The sequence below is a fragment of the Callithrix jacchus genome, chromosome 22 (assembly GCF_049354715.1).
Source record: "Callithrix jacchus isolate 240 chromosome 22, calJac240_pri, whole genome shotgun sequence".
In the NCBI taxonomy this organism is placed as follows: domain Eukaryota; kingdom Metazoa; phylum Chordata; class Mammalia; order Primates; family Cebidae; genus Callithrix; species Callithrix jacchus.
The window spans coordinates 48,595,188-48,620,375 of NC_133523.1; the positions used below are offsets into that span (position 1 = coordinate 48,595,188).

Genomic DNA, 25,188 nt, shown 5'->3' on the forward strand with positions numbered 1-25,188 from the left:
CATGAAACGCATTGAGCAGTAGGACTTTTACACATTAGCATTCAAATAATGCTAAAGAGGGTGGAGAGAAGAATGGCAGCTGTGGGTGGATGAAGGGGGTGAGGTTGAAGATGGGCAGCCGGTGCACAGGAGTCAATGATGCGGGTAACAGGGCCTTGGGAGACACCTGGAGATTCTAACGCCTGCCCTTTGTGGCAGTCACACCTGAGGAGTTAAAAACGAACCTAAACAATTGCCCTCTGGGTCTAGCCCTCATTATCCATGACAGCCAATGAAAAGGGAGAGATTCCGTGGCCAGTCAGAGAGCCGCCCTGGCTTTTTAATGCTCGGTGTCCACAGCTGCTCTTTGATGAGTGCCAGCCGGGAGGACCTGGGTCTGGGTTGGGTAAGTGTCCCCTCTGTCCTTTCTTTCTTCTTCGTTCCCCCGAACTCTCAGTGCCTCCTGGAGGTCGGGAGTGCAAAAAGAACAAGTAGGAGGGCACCAGAAGTGATCAAGTGCTGACCTTGTGTTTCGGCAAGAATGCACTACAGGTAAAAGCACCTATTTATTGTTTTGAGATGGAGTTTTGCTCTGTGGCCCGGGCTGGAGTGCAATGGCGCAACCTCAGCTCACTGCAACCTCCACCTCCCGAGTCCAAGCGATTCTCCTGCCTCAGCCTCCCAAGTAGCTGGGATTACAGGCATGCACTACCACACCGGGCTAGTTTTTGTCCTTTTAGTAGCGACGGGGTTTTGCCATTTTGGCCAGGCTGGTCTCAACTCCTGACTTCAGGTGATCTGCCTGCCTCGGCCTCCCAAAGTGCTGGGATTACAAGTGAGCCACCATACCGGGCCTGTAATGAAAGCCATTTACATTTGCAGAAAGACTGTGTACCCGGCATTTTCACAACTGAAAACTTTTGTGTTTCCCAACTTTTTTTTTTGAGACGGAGTTTCGCGCTTGTTACCCAGGCTGGAGTGCAATGGCGCGATCTCGGCTCACCGCAACCTCCGCCTCCTGGGTTCAAGCAATTCTCCTGCCTCAGCCTCCTGAGTAGCTGGGATTACAGGCACGAACCACCGTGCCCAGCTAATTTTTTGTATTTTTAGTAGAGACGGGGTTTCACCATGTTGACCAGGATGGTCTCGATCTCTTGACCTTGTGATCCACCCGCCTCGGCCTCCCAAAGTGCTGGGATTACAGGCTTGAGCCACCGCGCCCGGCCTGTGTTTCCCAACTTTAAATTAGGTGAGAGAATGAGACTCTTCCAGAAGGCATTGTCTCCTCATTTTTTTTTTTTTCTAAAACTGAATTAGAGATACAGAAAACTGGAGGTCTTGGAGGGCTAGGGAGAAATGATGAAAATATCCAACACCGACCTGGTTTGTTGGGTCTGATTAGGAGATTCATGTAACCTGGGGAGACAGACGAACAAAAAACCAGCGAATCTTTGGCCGTGAGGAGTCAAGTGGAGAGAGCTAAGCTTGAAAGCTGCTGATTCAGTGACTCAGCTGATGGGGTTTGAAGTCATCTTTCATCAGCCGGTGCTAGGACGTCCTGTTTTATGCTAAATTATGCCTTCATCACGTTGTCAGAATTAATGTTTCCTTTGCACGCCTAGACCGGTGTGAGGGTGAACCAGGGGGTAGAATCCGGGGGGAAGGGGGAGATTGTGCCAGGGACCTAGGATGGCAGTCGCACGAAATGGTAACGGGTGGTGGAGCCTAGTGTCGGTCTCGGGAAAGTTAAAGGTGTAGGGGAGCAGGGGCGAGGCTATCCACTACCCCTTAGGCGGACTCTGCAGCCTGGAGTACTGGGCTGGGGAAACCGTCAGCATGGGACAGGCGGGAGTCTCAGTGTCGCCAGAGGGAGGCTTCCCCTAGAGCAGGAAGGAGAAAGGAAGGTTCGGAGAAGAGATTAAGGGCATGTGAGTTCTTTAAAAAAAAAAAAGTGTGGGCCGGGCGTGGTGGCTCACGCCTGTAATCCCAGCACTTTGGGAGGCCGAGGCGGCCAGATCACGAGGTCAAGAGATCGAGACCATCCTGGTCAACATGGTGAAACCCCGTCTCTACTAAAAATACAAAAAATTAGCTGGGCATGGTGGCGTGTGCCTGTAATCCCAGCTACTCAGGAGGCTGAGGCAGGAGAATTGCCTGAACCCAGGAGGCGGAGGTTGGGGTGAGCCGAGATCGCGCCATTGCACTCCAGCCTGGGTAACAAGAGCGAAACTCCGTCTCAAAAAAAAAAAGAAAATGACATATATTGTATATATTTTCTCTATATGTATTCTATATACTATATATTCTCTATATTTTCTATATATTCTCTGTATATATTTTTTCTTTTTTTTGTTTTGTGAGATGGAATGTTGCTCTTGTCACCCAGGCTGGACTGCTGTGGCACCATCTCTGCTCACAGCAACCTCTGCTTCTCAGGTTCCAGCAATTCTCCTGACTGAGCCTTCTGAGTAGCTGGATTTACAGGCACCCACCATGCCTGGCTAATCTTATTGTGTTTTTTTTTTTTTTTTTTTTTTTTTTTTTGAGACGGAGTTTCGCTGGTGTTACCCAGGCTGGAGTGCAATGGCGCGATCTCCACTCACCGCAATCTCCACCTCCTGGGTTCAAGCAATTCTCCTGCTTCAGCCTCCCGAGTAGCTGGGATTACAGGCACGCGCCACCACGCCCAGCTAATTTTTGTATTTTTAGTAGAGACGGGGTTTCACCATGTTGACCAGGATGGTCTCAATCTCTTGACCTCGTGATCTACCCGCCTCGGCCTCCCAAAGTGCTGGGATTACAGGCTTGAGCCACTGCGCCCGGCCTCTTCTTGTGTTTTTAGTAGAGACGGGGTTTTGCCATGTTGGGCAGGCTGGTCTCGAACTCCTGACCTCAGGTGATCCACCCGCCTCAGCCTTACAAAGTGCTGGGATTACAGGTGTGAGCCACTGTGCCTGGCCTATATATTGCAAATCTGGATGGAAAATGAGCTTCTAAGAAATGTTTCATATATTTAACAGCCATTTAAGTTTATTTCATTAAGTTTGTCCATTTCTTTCTCAATGAGTTAAATTAGCTTCTTGCTTGCCTGTTATAGTAAAATGTACATTTAAAATTTAACAACGGATTGTCATGCTTTTGCCTTTATTTTCTAATTCTATTGTGACTGTAGAATGAGACCGGTGATTTCTAATTTATGCCCAACATAAGGTCAAGTTTAGTAAAGGTCTCATGTGTGTTTGAATGGAATGTACATATTTGATTTGGAGTCAAAGCATTTTCCCTTTAAAAAAATATACGTGTATTTCCCATACATACGCCACAAACTTTCTCATGCATTACCTAAATGATACATTATTAATTCTTTTTTTTTTTTTTTGCTGCACGTGGTGGCTCTTGACTTGTAATCTCAGCACTTTGGGAAGCCAAGGTGGGAGGAATACCTGAGGCCAGGAGTTTGAGATCAGCCTGGGCAACATAGCGAGACATCATGTCTACAAAAATCTAAAAAAATTAGCTGGGCACGGTGGTGTGTAGTCCCAGCTACTTGGGCGGGGAGGTGGGGAGGTTGGGGGGGTCATCGAGGCTGCAGGGAGCTATGTTTGGCCCACTGCACTCAGACTGGGCACAGAGTGAGAGCTTGTCTCAAAAAAATATATATATATTTTTTTGAGACAGAGTTTCGCTCTTGTTACCCAGGCTGGAGTGCAGTGGCGCGATCTTGGCTCACTGCAACCTCCGCTTCCTGGGTTCAGGCAATTCTCCTGCCTCAGCCTCCTGAGTAGCTGGGATTACAGGCATGCACCACCGTGCCCAGCTAAGTTTTGTATTTTTAGTGGAGACGGGGTTTCACCATGTTGACCAGGATGGTCTCGATCTCTTGACCCCGTGATCCACCCGCCTCGGCCTCCCAAAGTGCTGGGATTATGGGCGTGAGCCACCACACCCAGCAGAGAGTTTCTAATAGTGGGAAAGTTTTTCTTCTGTTTCTGTCTGAGTCGTTAGTCTGCAGATACTAAACTATGGTAAATCCAACTTTTTCTTTATATACTGTAATAAGACATTTACCCCAAAACAAAATGAAAAGTTCTAAATTTGCTCTCAGACCTTCTTTCTTCCTTTATTTTCATCCTCCTGAATGTGACCATCTGCAATTTTAGTATGTTTATTTTTTCATTATCAAAATTGGATTTGACTAGACTAAGTGTCGGAAGGTGTATAGAGCGAACGCATAGGATGCCAGCAGGAACCTGAGTTACTACATCCGCAAAGGACAATCATTGAGCAGTTTGCGGTAAACATGGTGACCCGTGTGTGCTGTTTGACCTGTAATTTATAAATCTAGAGAAATGTGTGCTTGTGTGTACCAAACTACACATAAATGCTTGTTCATGGAAGTATCATTTATGTTACACAAAAACTAGAAAGACACGTAAGTGGGCCGGGCGCAGTGGCTCACGCCTGTAATCCCAGCACTTTGGGAGGCCGAGGCGGGTGGATCATGAGGTCAGGAGATCGAGACCATCCTGGTCAACATGGTGAAACCCCGTCTCTACTAAAAATACAAAAAATTAGCTGGGCACGGTGGCGCGTGCCTGTAATCCCAGCTACTCAGGAGGCTGAGGCAGGAGAATTGCCTGAACCCAGGAGGCGGAGGTTGCGGTGAGCCGAGATCGCGCCATTGCACTCCAGCCTGGGTAACAAGAGCGAAACTCTGTCTCAAAAAAAAAAAAAGACAACTCTACCATTCACATGCATTCGTGTGGAGAAAAAGGAAGCTTCTTCCCTAGATGATGACTGATGCATGATGCGTGTGAGGATATCCATACTTCTGAGCTGCCTTAGGCTGCGGAAACTCACCCCTGCCATCATGTTCTTCTTCAGGTATCATTCATTCTCTATTTTTGAGGATCTTTATTTTCCTTCTGGAGACACCGGAGCCCGCAGTCCTGGGACGAGATGGCAGAATCTTTTTTTTCGGATTTCGGCTTGTTGTGGTATCTGAAGGAGCTCAGAAAAGAAGAGTTTTGGAAATTTAAGGAGCTCCTGAAACAAGCAGCTTTGAAATTGGAACAGAAGCCGATCCCCTGGACTGAGCTGAAAAAGGCTTCCAAGGAAGACGTAGCGAAGCTGCTGGACACACACTACCCAGGAAAACGGGCGTGGGAGGTGACGCTGGACCTGTTCCTACAGATCGGTCGGGAAGATCTCCGGACGAAGGCTCAGGAAGAGATGCGTAAGTGCCGGATGGAGGGCGGGGGCCCAAGGGGCAGGGTGAGTTCACTGGGACCAGGTGATGTCACGGAATGAGTGGCCACGGCCTCCACCCGATGAGAAGGTGTGTGGGGCAGCGTGAGAGCTGGAGGTAGGACGAGTGGCAAGGCCGGGCTGTTCGTGTTCCGGCCAGGGATGAACTGGGGTGGATGGTGTCCTGAACACAAACCGTTCACCTGAGGAGGGTCTTCCCGCTTCTCCACCCCAGGTGAAGTCACTGCTATTATAGGAGATGACTGGGCAGTTGGTGTGTGCATTACCATGTCTCCTGAGATGGAATTCTAGTATGGTAGCTGTCTGTCCTTTTTTTTTTTTTTTCTGAGACAGAGTTTCACTCTTGTTACCCAGGCTGGAGTGCAATGGCGTGATCTGGGCTCACCGCAACCTCCGCCTCCCGGGTTCAGGCAATTCTCCTGCCTCAGCCTCCTGAGTAGCTGGGATTACAGGCACGTGCCACCATGCCCAGCTAATTTTTTGTATTTTTAGTAGAGACGGGGTTTCACCCTGTTGACCAGGATGGTCTCGATCTCTTGACCTCGTGATCCACCCGCCTCGGCCTCCCAAAGTGCTGGGATTACAGGCTTGAGCCACCGCGCCTGGCCGACCTTTTCATTGTTTTTAAGAGAAGGAGAGGAAGCCACTAAGCACTGTAACCTGAGTTGCATGCTGGAAATAGGGGTCAAAGGCTTCATTTTCCTTGCCTTTCATCAAACGACTTTAATGTATAGATTTTTTCTTTTAATAGTTACAATATCATAGGTTCCTGCATTTCTGGTACATAGTAGGTATACCGTGAATAATGATACATCTTCAATTTTAAATAATATTGCTTATGAATTTTTTTTTTTTTTTTTTTTTTTTTTGGGGGGGGAGGATGGCAGGAAGGAAGGGAAGAAGGACGGTAGGGAGGAAGGAAGGGATGAAGGAAGGAAGGAAGGGAGGAAGCGGGGAGGGAGGGAGGGAGGGAGGGAGGGAAGGGAAAAAAGGAAATCAAGCAATGAAAGAGACATTGCCGACCTGGATCTAGAGGTTTACAAGTTGATTTCTTTTTTTTTGAGAGAAGGAAAGAAAAAAAAAAAAAAATAAGTAAAGGAGAGGAAGAAAGAGGAAGAGAAAGAGGGAGAGTAAATGGAAATATTGCTTTATTTTGAAAAAAAATGGGTATTAATAATGGCCAATCAATGTTTCATTTAAACTAATGGGTAGGTGTGATGTGGTATTGACAAGAATGTATATTTTGTGTATTTGAAGTGGAGAGCTCTATAAATATTTATTAAGTTTACTTGTTCTGGATCTGAGTTCGAGTCCTTGATATCCTTATTAATTTTCCGTCTCATTGAATCTAAGTCTCCTATCTGGGTGTTAGGATCGTTAGCTCTTGTTGTTGCATTGATCCTTTTACCACTATATCTTTGTTGCTTTAAAATCTATTTTATCCGATACAAGAATTGCAACTCCTGCTTTTTATTTATTTATTATTTATTTTTGCTCTCCATTTGGTTGGTAAATCTTTCTCCATCCCTTTGTTTTGAGTCTTTGTGCATCCTTGCATGTGAAACAGGTCTGGATGTAACATGCCGTTGGGTTTTGGCTGTGTCTTTTGATTGGGGGATTTAGTCAATTTAAATTTAGGGTTACTGCCATTTGATGTTGACTGGCTGTTTTATCCATGTGTTGGTGTAAATTCTTCTTTATGTTGGTGCTCTTTACTTTTTGGTGTATTTTTAGAAAGGCTAATACTGGTTGTTTCTTTCTGTGTGTAATGCTTCTTTCAGAAGCTCTTGTAAAGCAGGCCTGGTGGTAATAAAATCTCTGAGTTCTTGCTTGTTCATAAAAGATTTTATTTTTCCTTCAGTTGTGAAGCTTAGTTTGGCTGGATATGAAATTCTGGGCTGAAGGTTCTGTTCTTTGAGGATGTTGAATATTGGCCCCCACTCTCTTCTGGCCTGTAGAGTTTCTGCCGAGAGATCTGCTGTAAGTCTGATAGGCTTGCCTTTGTGGGTTATCCGACCTTTCTCTCTGGCTGCCCTTAGTATCCTCTCCTTCGTTTCAACCCTGGTGAATCTAACGATTATGTGCCTTGGGGTTGCTCTTCTTGAGGAATATCTTTGTGGTGTTCTCTGTATTACCTGGGGTTGAATGTTGACCTGCTTTGCTAGTTTAGGAAAATTTTCCTGAATAATATCCTGAAGGGTATTTTCCAGCTTGGATTCATTCTCTCCGTTGCATTCAGGTACACCTATCAAACGTAAATTTGGTCTTTTCACATAGTCCCACATTTCTTGGAGACTTTGCTCATTCCTTTTTATCCTTTTTTCTCTAATCTTTTCTTCACGTTTTATTTCATTAAGTTGGACTTTGACCTCTGATATCCCTTCTTCTGCTTGAACAATTCGAGTGTTTAAACCTGTGCATACTTCTCGGAGTTCCTGTATTGTATTCTTCAGTTCCATTAATTCACTCATACTCCTCTCTAAGTTGTCTATTCTCAGTAGGATTTCATCAAGCCTTTTGTCAAAGTTCCTAGTTTCTTTACGTTGGGCTACAACGTGTTCTTTTAACTCACCGAAGTTTGTTATTATCCATTCCTTGAAGAGTGATTCTGTCATTGGGATGCGCTCGTTCTCCATCAGGCCTTGTTCCATTGTTGATGTGGAACTGTGATCATCTTTAGAGGGAGAGGCGTTCTGACTTTGAGTATTCTCAGCTTTTTTACGCTGGTTTCTTCCCGTCATTGTAAATTTATCCTCCTCTCGTCTTTGAAATTACCAACTTTCAATTAGGTCTCTTGAGTGGACGTCCAGGTTGTTAGTTCCCAGGGCCAGAGCAGCGGCGTTAAAACTGATGGTGCTTTTCTGCCCAGGATTCTCCTGTCGGGCTTCCTTCTTGTTTCCGTAGTAGGCGACTCTGCCTCCCCGGGGCTCCAAACCTCGGTCAGAAGGGAAACCGGTCCCGTTTACTCTGCTCCGAGAGCTGCCGGGCGGAGGTGCCGGCGGAACCACTGCGCCGACCTCGAGAGTCGCGCTGGCGACCCGTGTGTTTCCACCACTGGGGGATCTTCTGCTCTGTGAGCGACCAGACTTTGTCTGAAAGTGTGGCGTCCTCTAGTTCTCCGCGCCTTCCCTGAGAGCTGCAATCCCGGGATGTTAGCGATCGGCCATCTTGGATCGTTCTCCTGCTTATGAATTTTATCTCAAAAAAAAAGCTGTCAGCAAATATTTATTATGGGCAAATATAGAAAGTGAGTAATAGGCCGGGCGCGGTGGCTCACGCCTGTAATCCCAGCACTTTGGGAGGCCGAGGCGGGTGGATCACAAGGTCAAGAGATCAAGACCATCCTGGTCAACATGGTGAAACCCCATCTCTACTAAAAATACAAAAATTAGCTGGGCATGGTGGTGCACGCCTGTAATCCCAGCTACTCAGGAGGCCGAGGCAGGAGAATTGCTTGAACCCAGGAGGTGGAGGTTGCGGTGAGCCGAGATCGCGCCATTGCACTCCAGCCTGGGTAACAACAGCGAAACTCCATCTCAAAAAAAAAAATTAAATTCCATAGGGTTTTGCTGGGCACAGTGGCTCATACCTGTAATCCCAGCGCTTTGGGAGGTTGCGGTGGGCAGATCACCTGAGGTCAGGAGTTCGAGACCAGCCTGGCCAACATGGCGAGACCCTGTATCTACCAAACATACAAAAATGAGCCAGGCGTGATGGCTCGCCCCTGTAATCCCAGCTGCTCTTGAGGCTGAGGCATGAGAATCTCTTGAACCTGGGAGGCAGAAGTTACAGTGAGCCGAGATGACACCACTGACTCTAGGCTCGGCCGTAGAATGAGACTCCACCTCACAAAATAAATCAATAAAGAGCACAGGGTTTTACGATGGAAAATGATGTCAGTAATGTTCAGTGAAAAACTGAAATAGTGCATACAATGTAACTACTGTAGGGAGAAAACTTAGGCAGAAGGAAAACAGGGAGTAATCCGGACTCAGATCAAGCTGTGAACCATGATTACATACACTGATGACATTTTGGGATGGCCTTATTTCCTTTCTCTTTATCTACATGTTTTATCATTTTTATTATTATTTTTGAGACAGAGTCTCATTCTGTTGCCAGGCGCCAGGCTGGAGTGCAATGGCGCGATCTCGGCTCACCGCAACCTCTGCCTCCTGGGTTCAGGCAATTCTCCTGCCTCAGTCTCCCGAGTAGCTGGGACTACAGGCACGCGCCACCATGCCCGGCTAATTTTTGTATTTTTAGTAGAGACGGGGTTTCACCATGTTGGTCAGGATGGTCTCGATCTCTTGACCTCGTGATCCACCTGCCTCGGCCTCCCAAAGTGCTGGGATTACAGGCGTGAGACACCGTGCCTGGCAGCTATTTTTTTTTTTTTTGAGACGGAGTTTCACTCTTGTTACCCAGGCTGGAGTGCAATGGCGCAATCCCGGCTCACCGCAACCTCCGCCTCCTGGGTTCAGGCAATTCTCCCGCCTCAGCCTCCTGAGTAGCTGGGATTACAGGCACGCGCCACCATGCCCAGCTAATTTTTTGTATTTTTAGTAGAGACGGGGTTTCACCATGTTGACCAGGATGGTCTAGATCTCCTGACCTCGTGACCCGCCCTCCTCGGCCTCCCAAAGTGCCGGGATGACAGGCGTGAGCCACTGCGCCCGGCCTTATTATTTTTTAATAGAGACGAAGTCTCACTGTGTTGGCCAAGCTGGTCTCGAACTCCTGGCGTCAAGTGATCCTCTTGCCTCAGCACTCCCAGAGTGCCGGGATTACAGGCGTGAGCCACCGTGCCTGGCACCTATGTTTTAAATTCGAGACGGTTTTACAATAATAACTTTGCACAGACTCGGTCACTGCTCAGAGACTTGACAACTCGGTGTTGGTGGTAAAGGACACAGCGGAGAGTAAAAGCGGATGCTGCGCCCTCTTGTGTCCACAGTCGAGCGTGCAAGGAGAACAAACTCCGTTGGAGGAACCATCCTTGCCTTTATGTGAGCAGCCGTAGGGTCCCTCTGCGGTCTGTTCGTTCCCTTCCCAGACCTGAGATTTTTCTGAAATTTGAAAACTCAGATTATGAACAGAATTTTAACTTTTTTCCCTTCCCCATTTCTCATCACTCATTAAACTTTGCATAAAATATGTATTTTGTACAAAAATTAGCTGGGCATGGTGGTGCACGCCTGTAATCCCAGCTACTCGGGAGGCTGAGGCAGGAGAATTGCCTGAACCCAGGAGGCGGAGGTTGCGGTGAGCCGAGATCGTGCCATTGCACTCCAGCCTGGGTAACAAGAGCGAAACTCCGTCTCAAAAAAAAAAAAAAAAAAAAAAAAGATTATCACCAGCCGAGTGTGGTGGCCCACGCCTATAATCCCAGCACTTTGGGAGGCTGAGGCGGGTGGATCACGAGGTCAAGAGATCGAGACCATCATGGTCAACATGGTGAAACCCCGTCTCTATTAAAAATTAAAAAAATTAGCTGGGCATGGTGGCGCGTGCCTGTAATCCCAGCTACTTGGGAGGCTGAGGCAGGAGAATTGCCTGAACCCAGGAGGCGGAGGTTGCGGTGAGCCGAGATCGTGCCATTGCACTCCAGCCTGGGTAACAAGAGCGAAACTCCGTCTCAAAAAAAAAAAAAAAAAATATGTATTTTGCTGATAGGTGACTGGCTATCAGTTTAATTAAAGAGAATGCAGAAATTAGGGGAAAGTTACATAGAGGAGATCAATTTTAGAAGCAATTGATACAGGGAAAGTTTGTTTGTTTTTTTTGGAGACAGAGTCTCATTCTGCTGCCCACACTTGAGTGCATTGGTGCATCTTGGCTTATTGTAATCTCCAGCCTCCTAGGTTCAAGCAATTCCTGCGCCTCGGCCTCCTGAGTAGCTGGAACCATAGGCACCTGCCACCACTCCCAGCTAATTTTTGTATTTTTAGTAGAGATGGGGTTTCACTGTGTGGGCCAGGCTGGTTTGAGCTCCTGGCCTCCCAAAGTGTTGGGACTACAGGTGTGAGCCACCGCACCCGGCCAGAATTCTTACAAGTTTCTACATTTTGGCTTAATAGCAGCTATTACTGGAAAGATCCGATAAAGGTCGCAATCCTGGTTCTTAACAATCGGGATTAAGAGGGACTGTCATCAAGAGGCCCCAAAGCCATTGTCATGTTAGGAGTCTAGGTGAACTGCCACTGAAGGATGAAAGGAATGTCTTTATGTCTGTCCCGGTGTATAGGGAAGGCAAAGCTGGCTGATGGGAGAAGGTAGAGGAGGATTTTGTTTCTGATCGTTGGGGTAACATTGGATGTTTAAACAGAGACAGTCAAATCTCAGTTACTATAACACCGTTGACCAAAATGAAGTGACAGAAAGGCAGATGAAGGCCAGAAAGGCAAGTTGAAAGAAGGAAGGTTGAGGTGGGCACGGTGGCTCACATCTGTTATTCCGGCACTTTGGGAAGCCAGCGTGGGTGGATCGCGTGAGCCCAGGAGTTTGAAACCACCTTGGGCAACGTAGCGAAATCCCATCTCTACCAACAAACAAAAATTAACCAAGTGTGGTGGCACACGTCTCTAGTCCCAGCTGCTCGGGAGTCTGACGCAGGAGGATCACTTGAGCCCGGGAGTGGGAGGTTGCATGAGCTGACATTGTGCCACTGCACTGCAGCCTGGGCGACGGAGTGAGAGCCCGTCCCCACAGGAAAAAAGCAAGTGCTGGTTCAGAGGTGCATTTCTGAAATTCAGCACAGCAGCACGGTGCCAGAGAAAAACCTAGACCTTACGGCTTCACATCCAACACGCGTGGTTCGTACACCCGACCCTTGATACTGATTCTTCAGTCTAAATTAGTCCAGACACATCAACTCAATACTTGTTTTGGGAAAGTGGAAGTAGGATGAACCGTAAGGAGTTGTTGAGATGAGATGTGCGGAGTCAGCCCTCGTACTCTCATCCCTGACTCCGGTACGTCCTTCGCAAATAAATGGTGGAAATGGAGGTGCTTTCGGATTCTGTACCGGGGAGATGCCACCCCTTCCAGCTTGGAAACCTCACAGTGGCCTGCCACTCTAGGTTTCCGATTTGGTCACGTGTTTCCATGAACATGATTTCGGACAGATTACGGTCCAGACAAAGCTCTGTTAACCAGCCTGGTTACCTTGGTATGTGTGCCAGCCTTCGCCTGTGTGTGCCAGTGAACCTTCAGGCGTCCTTCTGCCAGTGAAGAGAGTCACATTCTGTAGTATGTTTAAAAAGATTTATTCTGAGCCAAATACGAGTGACCCTGGCCTGTGACACAGCCTTCAGGAGGTCCCGAGAACATGTCCCCAAGGTGGTTGGGGTGCAGGTTGATTTTATACATGTTAGGGAGATGTCAGACTTCAGTCAAATGCATATAAGAAACACATTGGTTTGGCTGAGAAAGGGGGGACAACTGGAAGCTCCTGGGGGTTGGGGGACGCTTGCAGATTATAGGCGGGTTTAAAAATTCTCAGATTGAGAATTGATTGAGTTTTTTTTTTTTTAAGACGGAGTTCCGCTCTTGTTACCCAGGCTGGAGTGCAATGGCGCGATCTCGGCTCACCGCAACCTCCGCCTCCTGGGTTCAGGCAATTCTCCTGCCTCAGCCTCCCAAGTAGCTGGGATTACAGGCACGCGCCACCGTGCCCAGCTAATTATTTGTATTTTTAGTAGAGACGGGGTTTCACCATGTTGACCAGGATGGTCTTGATCTGTTGACCTCGTGATCCACCCGCCTCGGCCTCCCAAAGTGCTGGGATTACAGGCGTGAGCCACTGCGCCCGGCCTTTCGGGTTAAATTTGAAAAGGGCTCTAAGAACGCCCTCCATTCAGATGGCTGGCGGGTATTAGAGTTTTTTTGTTGTTACAGTTCTGAGGAGTGTAAAAGAATGGGTGCGTTTTTACCTGTCTTCTGTTCTCATTAACACAGGTAAGCTAAACCCATATAGAAAACAAATAAAGGAAAAGTTTCAACTCATATGGGAAAAGGAAACGTGTCTTCAGGTCCCCGAGCATTTCTACAAGGAAAGCATGAAACACGAGTGCACGGTGCTGAACAAGGCATATGCTGCTGCGGCCGCGCCGGTCACTGTGGTCGTGGAGGGTCCTGACGGAATCGGAAAGACGACCCTTTTGAGAAAAGTGATGTTGGACTGGGCAGAGGGGAACTTATGGAAGGACAGGTTCACCTTTGTGTTTTTCCTCACGGTCTATGAAATGAACAGTGTCACAGAGACCAGCTTACCCGAGCTCCTCTCCAGGGACTGGCCTGAGTCCTCAGAGAAGATGGAAGACATTCTTTCCCAGCCAGAGCGAATTCTCTTGATCATGGACGGCTTTGAGCAGCTGAGGCTTGACTTGGACCAGGAGGCCGACCTGTGTGGTGACTGGAGGCAGCGGCTGCCGTTGCCCGTTATCCTGAGCAGTTTGCTGCAGAGGAAGATGCTTCCGGAGTGCTCCCTGCTGCTCGCGTTAGGACAGGTGGGTATGCGGAAGAACTACTTTTTGCTGCAGCGTCCCAAACTCATCAAGCTCTCGGGTTTCACTGAACCTGAGAGGAAGATGTATTTCTCCTGCTTCTTTGGCGAGAAGAGTAAAGCCTCAAAAGTCTTTAATTTTGTCAGAGAGATTGGACCGCTGTTTATCTTGTGCCATAATCCCTTTATATGCTGGTTGGTCTGTACTTGCATGAAATACAGGCTAGAGAGGGGAGAAGACCTTGAAATAAACTCCCAAAACACCACCTCCTTACATGCATCCTTTATAACCAACGTATTCAAGGCGGGAAGTCAGAGTTCCCCACCTAAGTTGAACAGAGCCCGACTGAAAAACCTGAGCGCTTTGGCTGCAGAGGGACTGTGGACACACACGTTCGTATTTTGCCGTGAGGATCTCCGGAGGAACGGGTTGTCTGAGTCCGAGGGCTGGATGTGGGTGGGCATGAACCTCCTGCGGAGGTCAGGTGACCGTTTCACCTTCAGCCACGTGTGCATCCAAGAGTTCTGTGCTGCCATGTTCTATTTGCTCAGGGGACCCAAAGACAGTCCCAACCCGGCCGTCGGAAGCGTAACCCAGCTTGTGAGAGCGAGCGTGGCTCGACCTCAGAACGTCCTGACCCAGATGGGGGTGTTTGTGTTTGGAGTTTCCTCGGAAGAGATCGCTGGCATGCTGGAGGCATCCTTCGGTTTTCCGCTGTCCAAAGACCTCCAGCAGGAAATAGCCCAGTGCCTTCGAGGTTTCAGTCAGCGTGAAGCCGACAGGGAAGCCATAGGTTTCCAGGAGTTATTCAGCTGTTTATTTGAAACTCAGGAGGAAGCATTTGTCACACGAGTGATGAGTTTCTTCGAAGAAGTGTACGTTTATATCGCGAACATAGAACACCTGGTGATCGCGTCCTTCTGCGTGAAGCGCAGTCACAACCTCACCACCCTTCGCCTGTGTATGGAGAACATCTTTCCCGACGACTCGGGATGTGCCTCAGAGTGAGTCCGTCTGTGAATCCCCCGCCCCGGGCACTACGCTTGGAGTGTGTGCTGGGGTCCAGTGGGTTTTTCATGGGCCTTATTCTATTGTGTTTAGAGCAAGGAGGGCCCGGGCAGAGAGGCTTCCCTTCCATGTTTGCCAGCTGTGGGATCATGAGCTGCGACTTCGTGAACTTTTTCCATGTGCCTAAAGAGGGTTAAAAGTTTTATCTACTTCATAGCGCCAACGTGTGAAGTTGAGAGGCTGGCAGGATTTTCCTTTTTTGAGACGGAGTCTTGCTCTGTCGCCCAGGCTGCAGTGCAGTGGCGTGATCTCGGCTCATTGCAACCTCCACCTCTGGTGTTCAGGCGACTCTCCCGCCTCAGCCTCCTGAGTAGCTGGGACTACAGGCATGTGCCACCGTGTCTGGCTAATTTTGTATTTTTGTTAGAGGTGGGGTTTTGCCATGTTAACCAGGCTGGTCTCGAACTCCTGACCTCAGGTGACCCGCCCAAAGTGCTGGGATTACAAGCATGAGCATGAGCCACTGTGGCGTGCCTTCCACCTCTTTTGCCTTTGTTTTTTAAACCAATTTTATTGTTTTCAGACTGTGCTTTTCCCCCCTCCCCCCGAGCATGTGCAGTATCCTCTGGTGACCTCACTGGGAGGGGACTCTTGTTCATGATACTGTTTATGGATATAGCTGTCTATTCACTGAGAGGTCACCAAAGAACCCTTGTTCACATAACAATCAGGTATTCTCATCTAAAAGAGGAGGGAATGCAGCAGAGAAAGGCCGGATGGCTTGTGCGGGGTCACAGTCACTAAGCGGTTACACCAGGGTTTGAGTCCAGTCAATTCCTCTTGTCTGGGGATCCACTTCATTTTTATTTCCAACTTTTACATTCGGGGGTTCACGTGCAGGATGTGCGGGTGTCTAACACAGGTACACGTGGGCCGTGGTGGTCTGCTGCACGGATCGTGTCATGGCCCAGGTATTCGGGGGTTCACGTGCAGGATGTGCGGGTGTCTAACACAGGTACACGTGGGCCGTGGTGGTCTGCTGCACACATCGTGTCATGGCCCAGGTATTCGGGGGTTCACGTGCAGGATGTGCGGGTGTCTAACACAGGTACACGTGGGCCGTGGTGGTCTGCTGCACACATCGTGTCATGGCCCAGGTATTCGGGGGTTCACGTGCAGGATGTGCGGGTGTCTAACACAGGTACACGTGGGCCGTGGTGGTCTGCTGCACACATCGTGTCATGGCCCAGGTATTCGGGGGTTCACGTGCAGGATGTGCGGGTGTCTAACACAGGTACACGTGGGCCGTGGTGGTCTGCTGCACACATCGTGTCATGGCCCAGGTATTCGGGGGTTCACGTGCAGGATGTGCGGGTGTCTAACACAGGTACACGTGGGCCGTGGTGGTCTGCTGCACACATCGTGTCATGGCCCAGGTATTCGGGGGTTCACGTGCAGGATGTGCGGGTGTCTAACACAGGTACACGTGGGCCGTGGTGGTCTGCTGCACGGATCGTGTCATCGCCCAGGTATCAAGCCCAGCACTCACTAGCTATTCTTCCTGATGCTCTCCCTCCTCCCAACCCCACACTCCAACAGGCCCCGGTGTGTGTTGTTCCCCTTCCTGTGTCCATGTGTTCTCATTGTTCATCTCCCACTTAGAAGTGAGAACATGTGGTATTTGGTTTTCTGTTGCTGCGCTGCTTTGCTGAGGATAATGGCTGCCAGCTCCATCCATGTCCCTGCAAAGGACATGGTCTTGTTCCTTTTTATGGCTGCATTGTATTCCATGGTGTTGCTGTACCACTTTTTCTTTTGTTTTGAGATGGAGTTTCGCTCTTGTTACCCAGGCTGGAGTGCAATGGCGCGATCTCGGCTCACCGCAACCTCCGCCTCCTGGGTTCAGGCAATTCTCCTGCCTCAGCCTCCCGAGTAGCTGGGATTACAGGCACGCGCCACCATGCCCAGCTGATTTTTTGTATTTTTAGTAGAGACGGGGTTTCACCATGTTGACCAGGATGGTCTCGATCTCTCGACCTCGTGATCCACCCGCCTCGGCCTCCCAAAGTGCTGGGATTACAGGCATGAGCCACCGCGCCCCGCCTGATGTATCACTTTTTCTTCATCCAGTCTATCACTGATGGACATTTAGGTTGATTCCATGTCTTTGCGATTGTAAACAATGCTCACTTTTTTTTTTTTTTTTTTTTTTTTTTTGGAGACAGGGTCTTGCTCTGTTTCCCTAGCATAGTGCAGCTCACTTTAGTCTTGGACTTCTGGGCTCAAGCGATCCTTCCACCTCAGCCCCCAGATAGTTGGGACTACAGGTATATGCCACCACACCTGGCTAATTTCTTTTTTCTTTTCTCTCTCTTTTTTTTTTTTTTTTTTTGAGATGGAGTCTCACTCTATTGCCCAGGCTGGAGTGCAGTGGCACAGTCTTGGCTCACTGCAACCTCCACCTCCTGGGTTCAAGTGATTCTCCTACCTCAGCCTCCTGAGTAGCTGGGACTACAGGCATATGCCACACACCCGGCTAATTTATTTTTATTTTTAGTAGAGACGGGGTTTCGTCATGTTGGCCAGGGTGGTCTTGAACTCCTGACCTCAGGTGATCTGCCTGCCTCGGCCTCCCAAAGTGCTGGGATTAAGGCTTGAGCCCCTCTGCCCGGCCAGGGCCTGCTTTCTAACTACTGTGTCATGTTGCCTCAGTTTGTCTGGCTGACCTCCTCCCTCTTCGGGCCTGGGTGTCTCGTCAGCTTTGAGGGGCTTTGGAAATGGTTTTTTGAGAATGTCTCGAATGGAGTTTGGCCACTGGACAGTTCGTCTCTGTTCTCCCATAGACACAATGAGAAGCTCATGTACTGGCGGGAGCTTTGCTCAATGTTCAGTAACAACAAGAACTTCCAGGTGTTAGACGTGGAGAACACCAGCTTCGACGACGCCTCCCTGGCCGTTCTTTGCAAAGCGCTGGCTCGGCCCGTTTGTAAACTCCAAAAACTCATGTAAGTTCAACGTTAACTTGTCCCTTAAGCAAAGAGCAGACCTTCCTCCTCTCTACTGGTGCCTTTTTTGAAGAAGACCGGTGCGTCAATGAAGAGCTGCAGTCCAGTGTCTTAAACATAGTGACGTCTAGAATGAAATCTAGTCGGAGGGACAGGGAGGGAGCAGTCCTGGTTAGGGGTGAGCTTTGCTCGGATGTGGATGGGTGGAGAAGAGATGTTTCCCAGGCAAGGAAGGAAGAGTGCTGAGGACAGACAGAGAAATAGGCTTCCATTTTGTAAAAAAGAAAAATAATAGGCTGGGCGCGGTGGCTCAAGCCTGTAATCCCAGCACTTTGGGAGGCCGAGGCGGGTGGATCACGAGGTCAAGAGATCAAGACCATCCTGGTCAACATGGTGAAACCCCATCTCTACTAAAAATACAAAAAATTAGTTGGGCATGGTGGCGCGTGCCTGTAATCCCAGCTACTCGGGAGGCTGAGGCAGGAGAATTGCCTGAACCCAGGAGGCGGAGGTTGTGGTGAGCCGAGATCGCGCCATTGCACTCCAGCCTGGGTAACAAGAGCGAGACTCCGTCTCAAAAAAAAAAAAAAAAGAAAAATGATAAACAGTAGGCACCGTTTATAAAACAGAGCAGGGTGCTACTGTGCAGTCGTTTCTTCAGTTTCTTTGAATCCTGATGACGTTTTTGTTGTTTTATGCACATAATGTATGAGAGGGTAGAGAGAAGCACAGCTGTCCTGATACTTGGGCCTGGGCCACGCTCTTCTGTTCACCCTGTGAGCCAACTTACTGCTGTTGGGTTAAATTTAAGTCTTCCTTCAGCTCGAAAGGTCCTGTCATCATGCAAGACTTTCTGTGCTCCCAAAGCACCTTATACATATTTTTGGTAAGAGTTACTGCATCGAATTATTGGCCAACATACTGAGCAGAAGAAAGTGAACACAGCGGACTCAGGACGGCTGTCTCTAGAACGGCCTGTTTGCTGGGTTAGCCTTTGGCTGATGTCTTGCCACTTGGATTTCGGGAGGGTTTCCACGGACCTAACTGATGATGGTGGCTCACTGTCCAGACTGTGGCTGACAGGGAATGCCCGCTTTCCACGGGCAGGTGGTACCTGGATGTCGCTCGTACATTGAGGGGGTCGTTGCCGGCAATCTCCGCAGTTCCTCCGGCCTGCCATTTCCTTCTGCAATCTGCCCTTCATTGTCTTTTGATTCTGGCCTACTCAAAATTCCCATTCTAGTTTTTGAACATGGCAGAATATTTACTTTTAAAGTTCTGTCATTGCTGAAGTTGACTGGGAGAGAAATCGGGGTATCCTCATGCTATAGTACCAGGAGTCCGACGCAGCAGTTTGTACGTGTCACGTGTTTATACTTACGTGTCTGCTTTGTAAATACACATTTATCAGGCTAATATATAAATACATATGTTTCTCTGGTTTATAAGTACATATTCTGGTTTGTAAATACATATTTATCTGGTAAGTATATATCTGTTTTATAGATACGTATTTGGTTTATAAATACACATATGACAAATACATGTAGATATTAAAATAAGAGCCAACATGAATTGCCTGTGTTCCAGGCATTACAATAAATGCTAATTTCTTTTTTTTGAGACGGACTTTTTGCTCCTGTTGCCCAGGCTGGAGTGCAATGGCGTGATCTCACTGCAACCTCCGCCTCCTGGGTTCAGGCAATTCTCCTGCCTCAGCCTCCTGAGTAGCTGGGACTACAGGCGTGCACCACCATGCCCAGCCAATTTTTTGTATTTTTAGTAGAGACGGGGTCGCCTTGTTGGCTAGGCTGGTCTCAAACTCCTGACCTCATGTGATCTGCCTGCCTCGGCCTCCCAAAGTGCTGGGATGACAGGTGTGAGCCACCGTGCCCGGCCTTAAATGCTGATTTCTCAATCACATGACCGTATTTTTTTATTTCATGAAGAGACTGGACCACACAGCCGTTAGGTTGTTTGCCCAATCTTGCGAAACCAACAAGGAGGAAAGCAAAACGTCAGATCCAGTTTTCTGCAACTCTGGAGCCTGAGTTTTTTTTTTGACAGTGCTTAACATTGTCTCCTCTATTTAAAAAAATCTTAGTTTTGAAAAGGAAATGGGTTCTTTCCTCGGATACGGGGACTATTTTATGTGAGGCGTGAATCTTGGAACACACAGAGGTACAAGCATAGTTTGTCCCCGTTCTCAGGGGCTCAGCTGAACACGGGATTCCTCTGACTCCTTTTCCTCATGTGCTTGCTGTCATGTACTGGTGGACAGACTAGGAACAAACAGGAAAACGCCCAACAGCTCGAGCCCCTGTGCTTGTCTGCTGTCTGAAGACCCACCGAGAAATAATTTACGAGCAGGAGTGACCGGAATTCCAGAAACGGCGTCGTGAGGCCAAGCGTGCGGGGCAGGAAGCATCGTACAAGAGGTGTCTGGCTTCGCGCTGGGATCTCGTCGCGTGACTACGTATTTTTTCATCTTTTCCAGGCTTACTTTTATGTCTAACTTTGGACAGGATTCAGGATTGTTTAGGGCTGTTCTTCACAACCCTCACCTGAAAATGCTGAGCCTGTATGGCACTAGCCTCTGCCACAGCGAAGTCAAGTACCTGTGTGAGACTCTGAAGCACCCAGTGTGTAAGATACAGGAGCTGATGTGAGTCTGGGCTGTTCGTGCCGAGTGCTGTTTTTACCGGGGTTTCCGTCTGCAGGGGCCGCTGCATGTCCTCACCTCTCTCGTTTTTCATCTTTCGGATCTCAGTCTGTCTGGTAAGGTGAAGGTACACTCCAGTGGGCAAGGCCTCCTCAGAACGTTTGTTTTCGCCTTCCCATCTCACTTTAATTCCTTTTTTTTTTTTTTTTGAGACAGGGTCTCACTCTGTTGCCCCGACTGAAGTGCAGTGACACGATCTTGGCTCACTGCAACCTCAGCCTCCTGGGCTCAAGTGATCCTTCCACCTCAGCCTCCTGAGTAGCTAGAATTACAGGTGCACGCCACCACACACAGCTATTTTTATATTTTCTGTAGAGGTGGGGTTTCACCCTAGTGCCCAGGCTGATCTCGAACTCCTGGTCTCAAGTGATCTGCCCGCCCTGACCTCCTAAAGTACTGGGATCACGGTACTCCCCATGAGTGGCTGCACCCAGCCTCATCTCACGGACACCTCACTTGAGACTTCTTGCTTCTGCCGTCAACAAACATGGATAAAACAACACGATTTTTTTCGTAAAGATATTTATAGAAACTGAAAAGTGAAGCATGTTAATGATCACAAGTGGCCGGGCGCGGTGGCTCACGCCTGTAATCCCAGCACTTTGGGAGGCCGAGGTGGGTGGATCACGAGGTCAAGAGATCAAGACCATCCCGGTCAACATGGTGAAACCCCGTCTCTACTAAAAACACAAAAAATTAGCTGGGCATGGTGGCGGGTGCTTGTAGTCCCAGCTACTCGGGAGGCTGAGGCGGGAGAATTGCCTGAACCCAGGAGGCGGAGGTTGCGGTGAGCCGAGATCGCGCCATTGCCCTCCAGCCTGGGTAACAAGAGCGAAACTCCGTCTCAAAAAAAAAAAAAAAAGATCACAAGTGTGATTATCTCATTTGTCAGTTGACAGCATTAAAGCCAAGGGAAATGTCACTTGCCCAAAGTCACGTCTTTCTCTTGAAAATTTTCTGGGCTGCCCCTCTCTTAACTGGGTGATTTTTAAGGAGAGCCTGTGTATCTTTCAAAAGAGAACAAAGGGTCATTGAGGCAGCAGTAAGCGAAATCAGCTCAGGAAACCCGCCAAGAGAATACGGTCTTCTCTCTCCCAGTTCACGGTCTCTTTGTTGCGGGAACCATCAGAATGTAATTGACAGATTCACCTATCCTCTGTTAATTTTATGTGTCCAGACTCTTTGGGAGAAAGAGGCAGGTTCTGTGCATAAGGGTTGTTCGTAGAACTGCTGTGGATATCATTCCTCATTCAAGCTGTTTCCGTATCATGGCAACTTTTTTTTTGAGACGGAGTTTCGCTCTTGTTACCCAGGCTGGAGTGCAATGGCACCATCTCAGCTCACTGCAACCTCCGCCTCCTGGGTTCAGGCAATTCTCCTGCCTCAGCCTCCCGAGTAGCTGGGATTACAGGCACGCGCCACCATGCCCAGCTAATTTTTTGTATTTTTAGTAGAGACGGGGTTTCACCATGTTGACCAGGATGGTCTCGATCTCTTGACCTCGTGATCCACCCGCCTCGGCCTCCCAAAGTGCTGGGATCACAGGCGTGAGCGACTGCGCCCGGCTTAAAAATTATACTTTTAAGTTCCAGGGTACATGTGCAGAATGTGCCTGTTAGGTAGGTATACATGTGCCATATGGTTTGCTGCATCCATCCCCATTGTCATCTACATTAGGTATTTCTCCTATTGCTCTCCCTCCTCTAGTCCCCCACCCCCCAACAGGCCCCAGTGTGTGATGTTCCCCTCCCTGTGTCCATGTGTTCTCATTGTTCAACACCCATTTATGAGTGAGAACACGCGGTGTTTGGTTTTCTGTTCCTGTGTCAGTTTGCTGAGAATGATGGTTTCTAGCTTTATCCATGTTCCTGCAAAGGACATGATCTTGTTCCTTTTCTATGGCTGCATAGTATTCCATGGTGTGTATGTGCTACATTTGCTTTATCCAGTCTGTCACTGATGGGCATTTGGGTTGGTTCTAGGCCTTTGCTATTGTGAACAGTGCATGACAACTTTTTTTTTTTCAATTTCTACTCTTTCTCTTCTCAGGGGAAACTTTCAAAATTCCATAGTATTTTGCTCTGTTTCAAATTACATTATTTGCATATAATAGATGAATACATTATTCATCTATTATATATTAACATAAGGATTGGAGAACATAATGTAGGTAGAAATGTTGCCTTTTGGGGCAGACTATTCATTTACTTCAGTGTGGTGGTGGTGGTGGGAGGTCTTCAAATCAGGTTCTCTCTAAGTAGTTATCAATGCGGGGAGTTTTGTCTCTTAGGGGATGTCAATGTTGAGAGACACGTTCAGTGATCACAACTGAGTTGGGGGCTGCTGCTGGCATCTGGTGGATAGCGACCAAGCCTGTTAAGCCGTTTTCACGCTGCTGGAAAGACATACCCGAGATTTGGCAATTTACGAAAGGAAGGGATATATTGGACTTAACAGTACTTCCATGTGGCTAGGGAGGCCTCACAATCGTAGTGGAAGGTGAAAGGCACATCTCACATGGTGGCAAACAAGAGAGAAAAGCATGTGCAGGGAAACTCCCCTTTATAAAACCATCAGATCTTGTGAGACTTACTGTCACGAGAACGGCATGGGAAAGACCTGCCCCCATGATTTAATTATCTCCCACTGGGTCCCTCCCATAACACGTGGGGACTATGGGAGCTACAGGATGAGATTTGGGCACCAAGATTGCTGCTAAATAGCCAGTAATGTGGAGGACAGCGCCCCAACAATGAAAGATTGTCTAGTCCAAATGTCAGCAGGGCTAGTCTGCGACGTGCCCTAGGATAGATTAGAGTGATGCCTCTCTTCTGGTGGTGGGAGGGGGTCAGCTTGGCTAAAACAGAAGGAGACATTTGCTTAAATCTAATGCAGGGGCTCTTGTGCTAGGGAAAAAACCATCCAATAGTATGCAGAGGCCCTGGACACTTTTGTGGATACCACCGCCTTAATTCATGTGTGTCTGGAAACCTTTATGGCAAACACCTGTTTTCCCACATCAGCCATTTTACTTTGTCATTGTTTATTTTTATTAAAAGATTATTATACTCACAGGAAATCAGTATAGAGAAGTCCCACGTCCCAACCATCACCCAGCTTCCACCAAAGGTAACACCTTACACAGCAACAGTGCATTCTTACAACCAGAAAATTTTACTAATGAAATGTACAAAGCTGTTTTAATTTTTTTTTTATTTTTAAATTAAAAATTTTTTTAAGGTAGAGTTTTACTCTTGTTGCCCAGGCTGGAGTGCAGTGGTGCCATCTCTCGGCTTACCATAACCTCCGCCTCCCAGGTTCAAGTGATTCTCCTGCCTCAGTCTCCCGAGTAGCTGGAATTACAGGTGTGCACCACCATGCCTGGCTAATTTTTTGTATTTTTAGTAGAGACAGGATTTCTCCATGTTGGCCAGGCTGGTCTCAAACTCCTGACCGCAGGTGATTTACCAGAGTCGGCCTCCCAAAGTGCCGGGATTACAGGTGTGAGCCACCGTGCCTGGCCCAAAGCTGCTTTTAAAAATAACCTTTTATAAAACTTGCAGTGAAACTAGACTGAATCAGTTTCTTTTAACCAGAGGCTTCCCCGGATTATACTCCCGTGAAATGAACCTGTTCTACGTGTCCCACCTTCTCACCACATTTGATGGTGTTGATCTTTTCAAATCCATTCTGCTTAGGGCATAATGTCTGAGTGGATTTAATTTGCATTTCTCTGATGACTAAGAATTTGGGAGCCTTTTCATGCGTTTGATTTTCTGGGCTTCCTGTTGGGATGTGTCTGTTTGATGTGCTGGTGTAGCCCATGGTTTTGTTTGGTTGTCTTTTTCTAATTGACGGATGGGTGTTCTTTCTATATTGCAGAATGAATCCTGGGTCAGATTTATATGCATTGCAAATATCTTCTGTGTGGTTTGGTTTTCCACATTCTTAACATCATCTTTGAATTCAGAGAGATTCCTTATCAAAACTACATTGATCTTTTCACGTTCAGCTGTCTTTTGCGTGTGTTTAGGGAACTGTTGCCAGGCTTGGAGGCTCATGCCTGTGATCCCAGCACTTTGGGAGGCTGAGGCAGGAGGATCACTTGAGGCCAGGAGGAAGAGACCAGCCTGGGCAACATAGTGAGACCCCCGTCTCTAAAAAAGAAATTCGCTAGGTATGGTGGTACATACCTGTAGTCACTCGGGAGGCTGAGGCAGGAGGATCACTTGAGGCCAGGAGGAAGAGACCAGCCTGGGCAACATAGTGAGACCCCCGTCTCTAAAAAAGAAATTCGCTAGGTATGGTGGTACATACCTGTAGTCACTCGGGAGGCTGAGGCAGGAGGATCACTTGAGGCCAGGAGGAAGAGACCAGCCTGGGCAACATAGTGAGACCCCCGTCTCTAAAAAAGAAATTCGCTAGGTATGGTGGTACATACCTGTAGTCACTCGGGAGGCTGACAGGAGGATCTCTTGAGCCCAAAGGTCCAAGGAGCTGTCATCGCTGCACTGCACTCCAATCGGAATGACAGGGTAGGACCCAGTCTCAGAGGAAAAAAGAATTGTTTCCAGGCCCAAAGTCATAGATAACTGCTGTGCATTTTTCTCTAAAAGCCTTATTTTACCATGCAAACTGGGGCTATAATCTACTTTGAATCAATGTTTCTGTGAAGTATAAAGTCGGGTTTAAGAGAAAC

The 25,188-nt window shown here is 48.1% G+C and overlaps 1 protein-coding gene across 1 annotated transcript in view; it reads left to right on the forward strand.

Annotated features, from left to right (window-relative positions):
• Positions 1 to 249: 249 nt before the first annotated feature.
• NLRP9 (NLR family pyrin domain containing 9) overlaps positions 250 to 25,188 on the forward strand; it is a 39,244-nt gene continuing 14,305 nt past the window's right edge. The window contains exons 1-5 of the mRNA XM_054249458.2: positions 250 to 385; positions 4,864 to 5,215; positions 13,207 to 14,758; positions 17,606 to 17,767; positions 20,265 to 20,432. Coding sequence (XP_054105433.1) covers positions 4,939 to 5,215; positions 13,207 to 14,758; positions 17,606 to 17,767; positions 20,265 to 20,432 — 2,159 coding nt within the window. The 5' untranslated portion in view covers positions 250 to 385; positions 4,864 to 4,938. The remainder of the gene's footprint in view (positions 386 to 4,863; positions 5,216 to 13,206; positions 14,759 to 17,605; positions 17,768 to 20,264; positions 20,433 to 25,188) is intronic.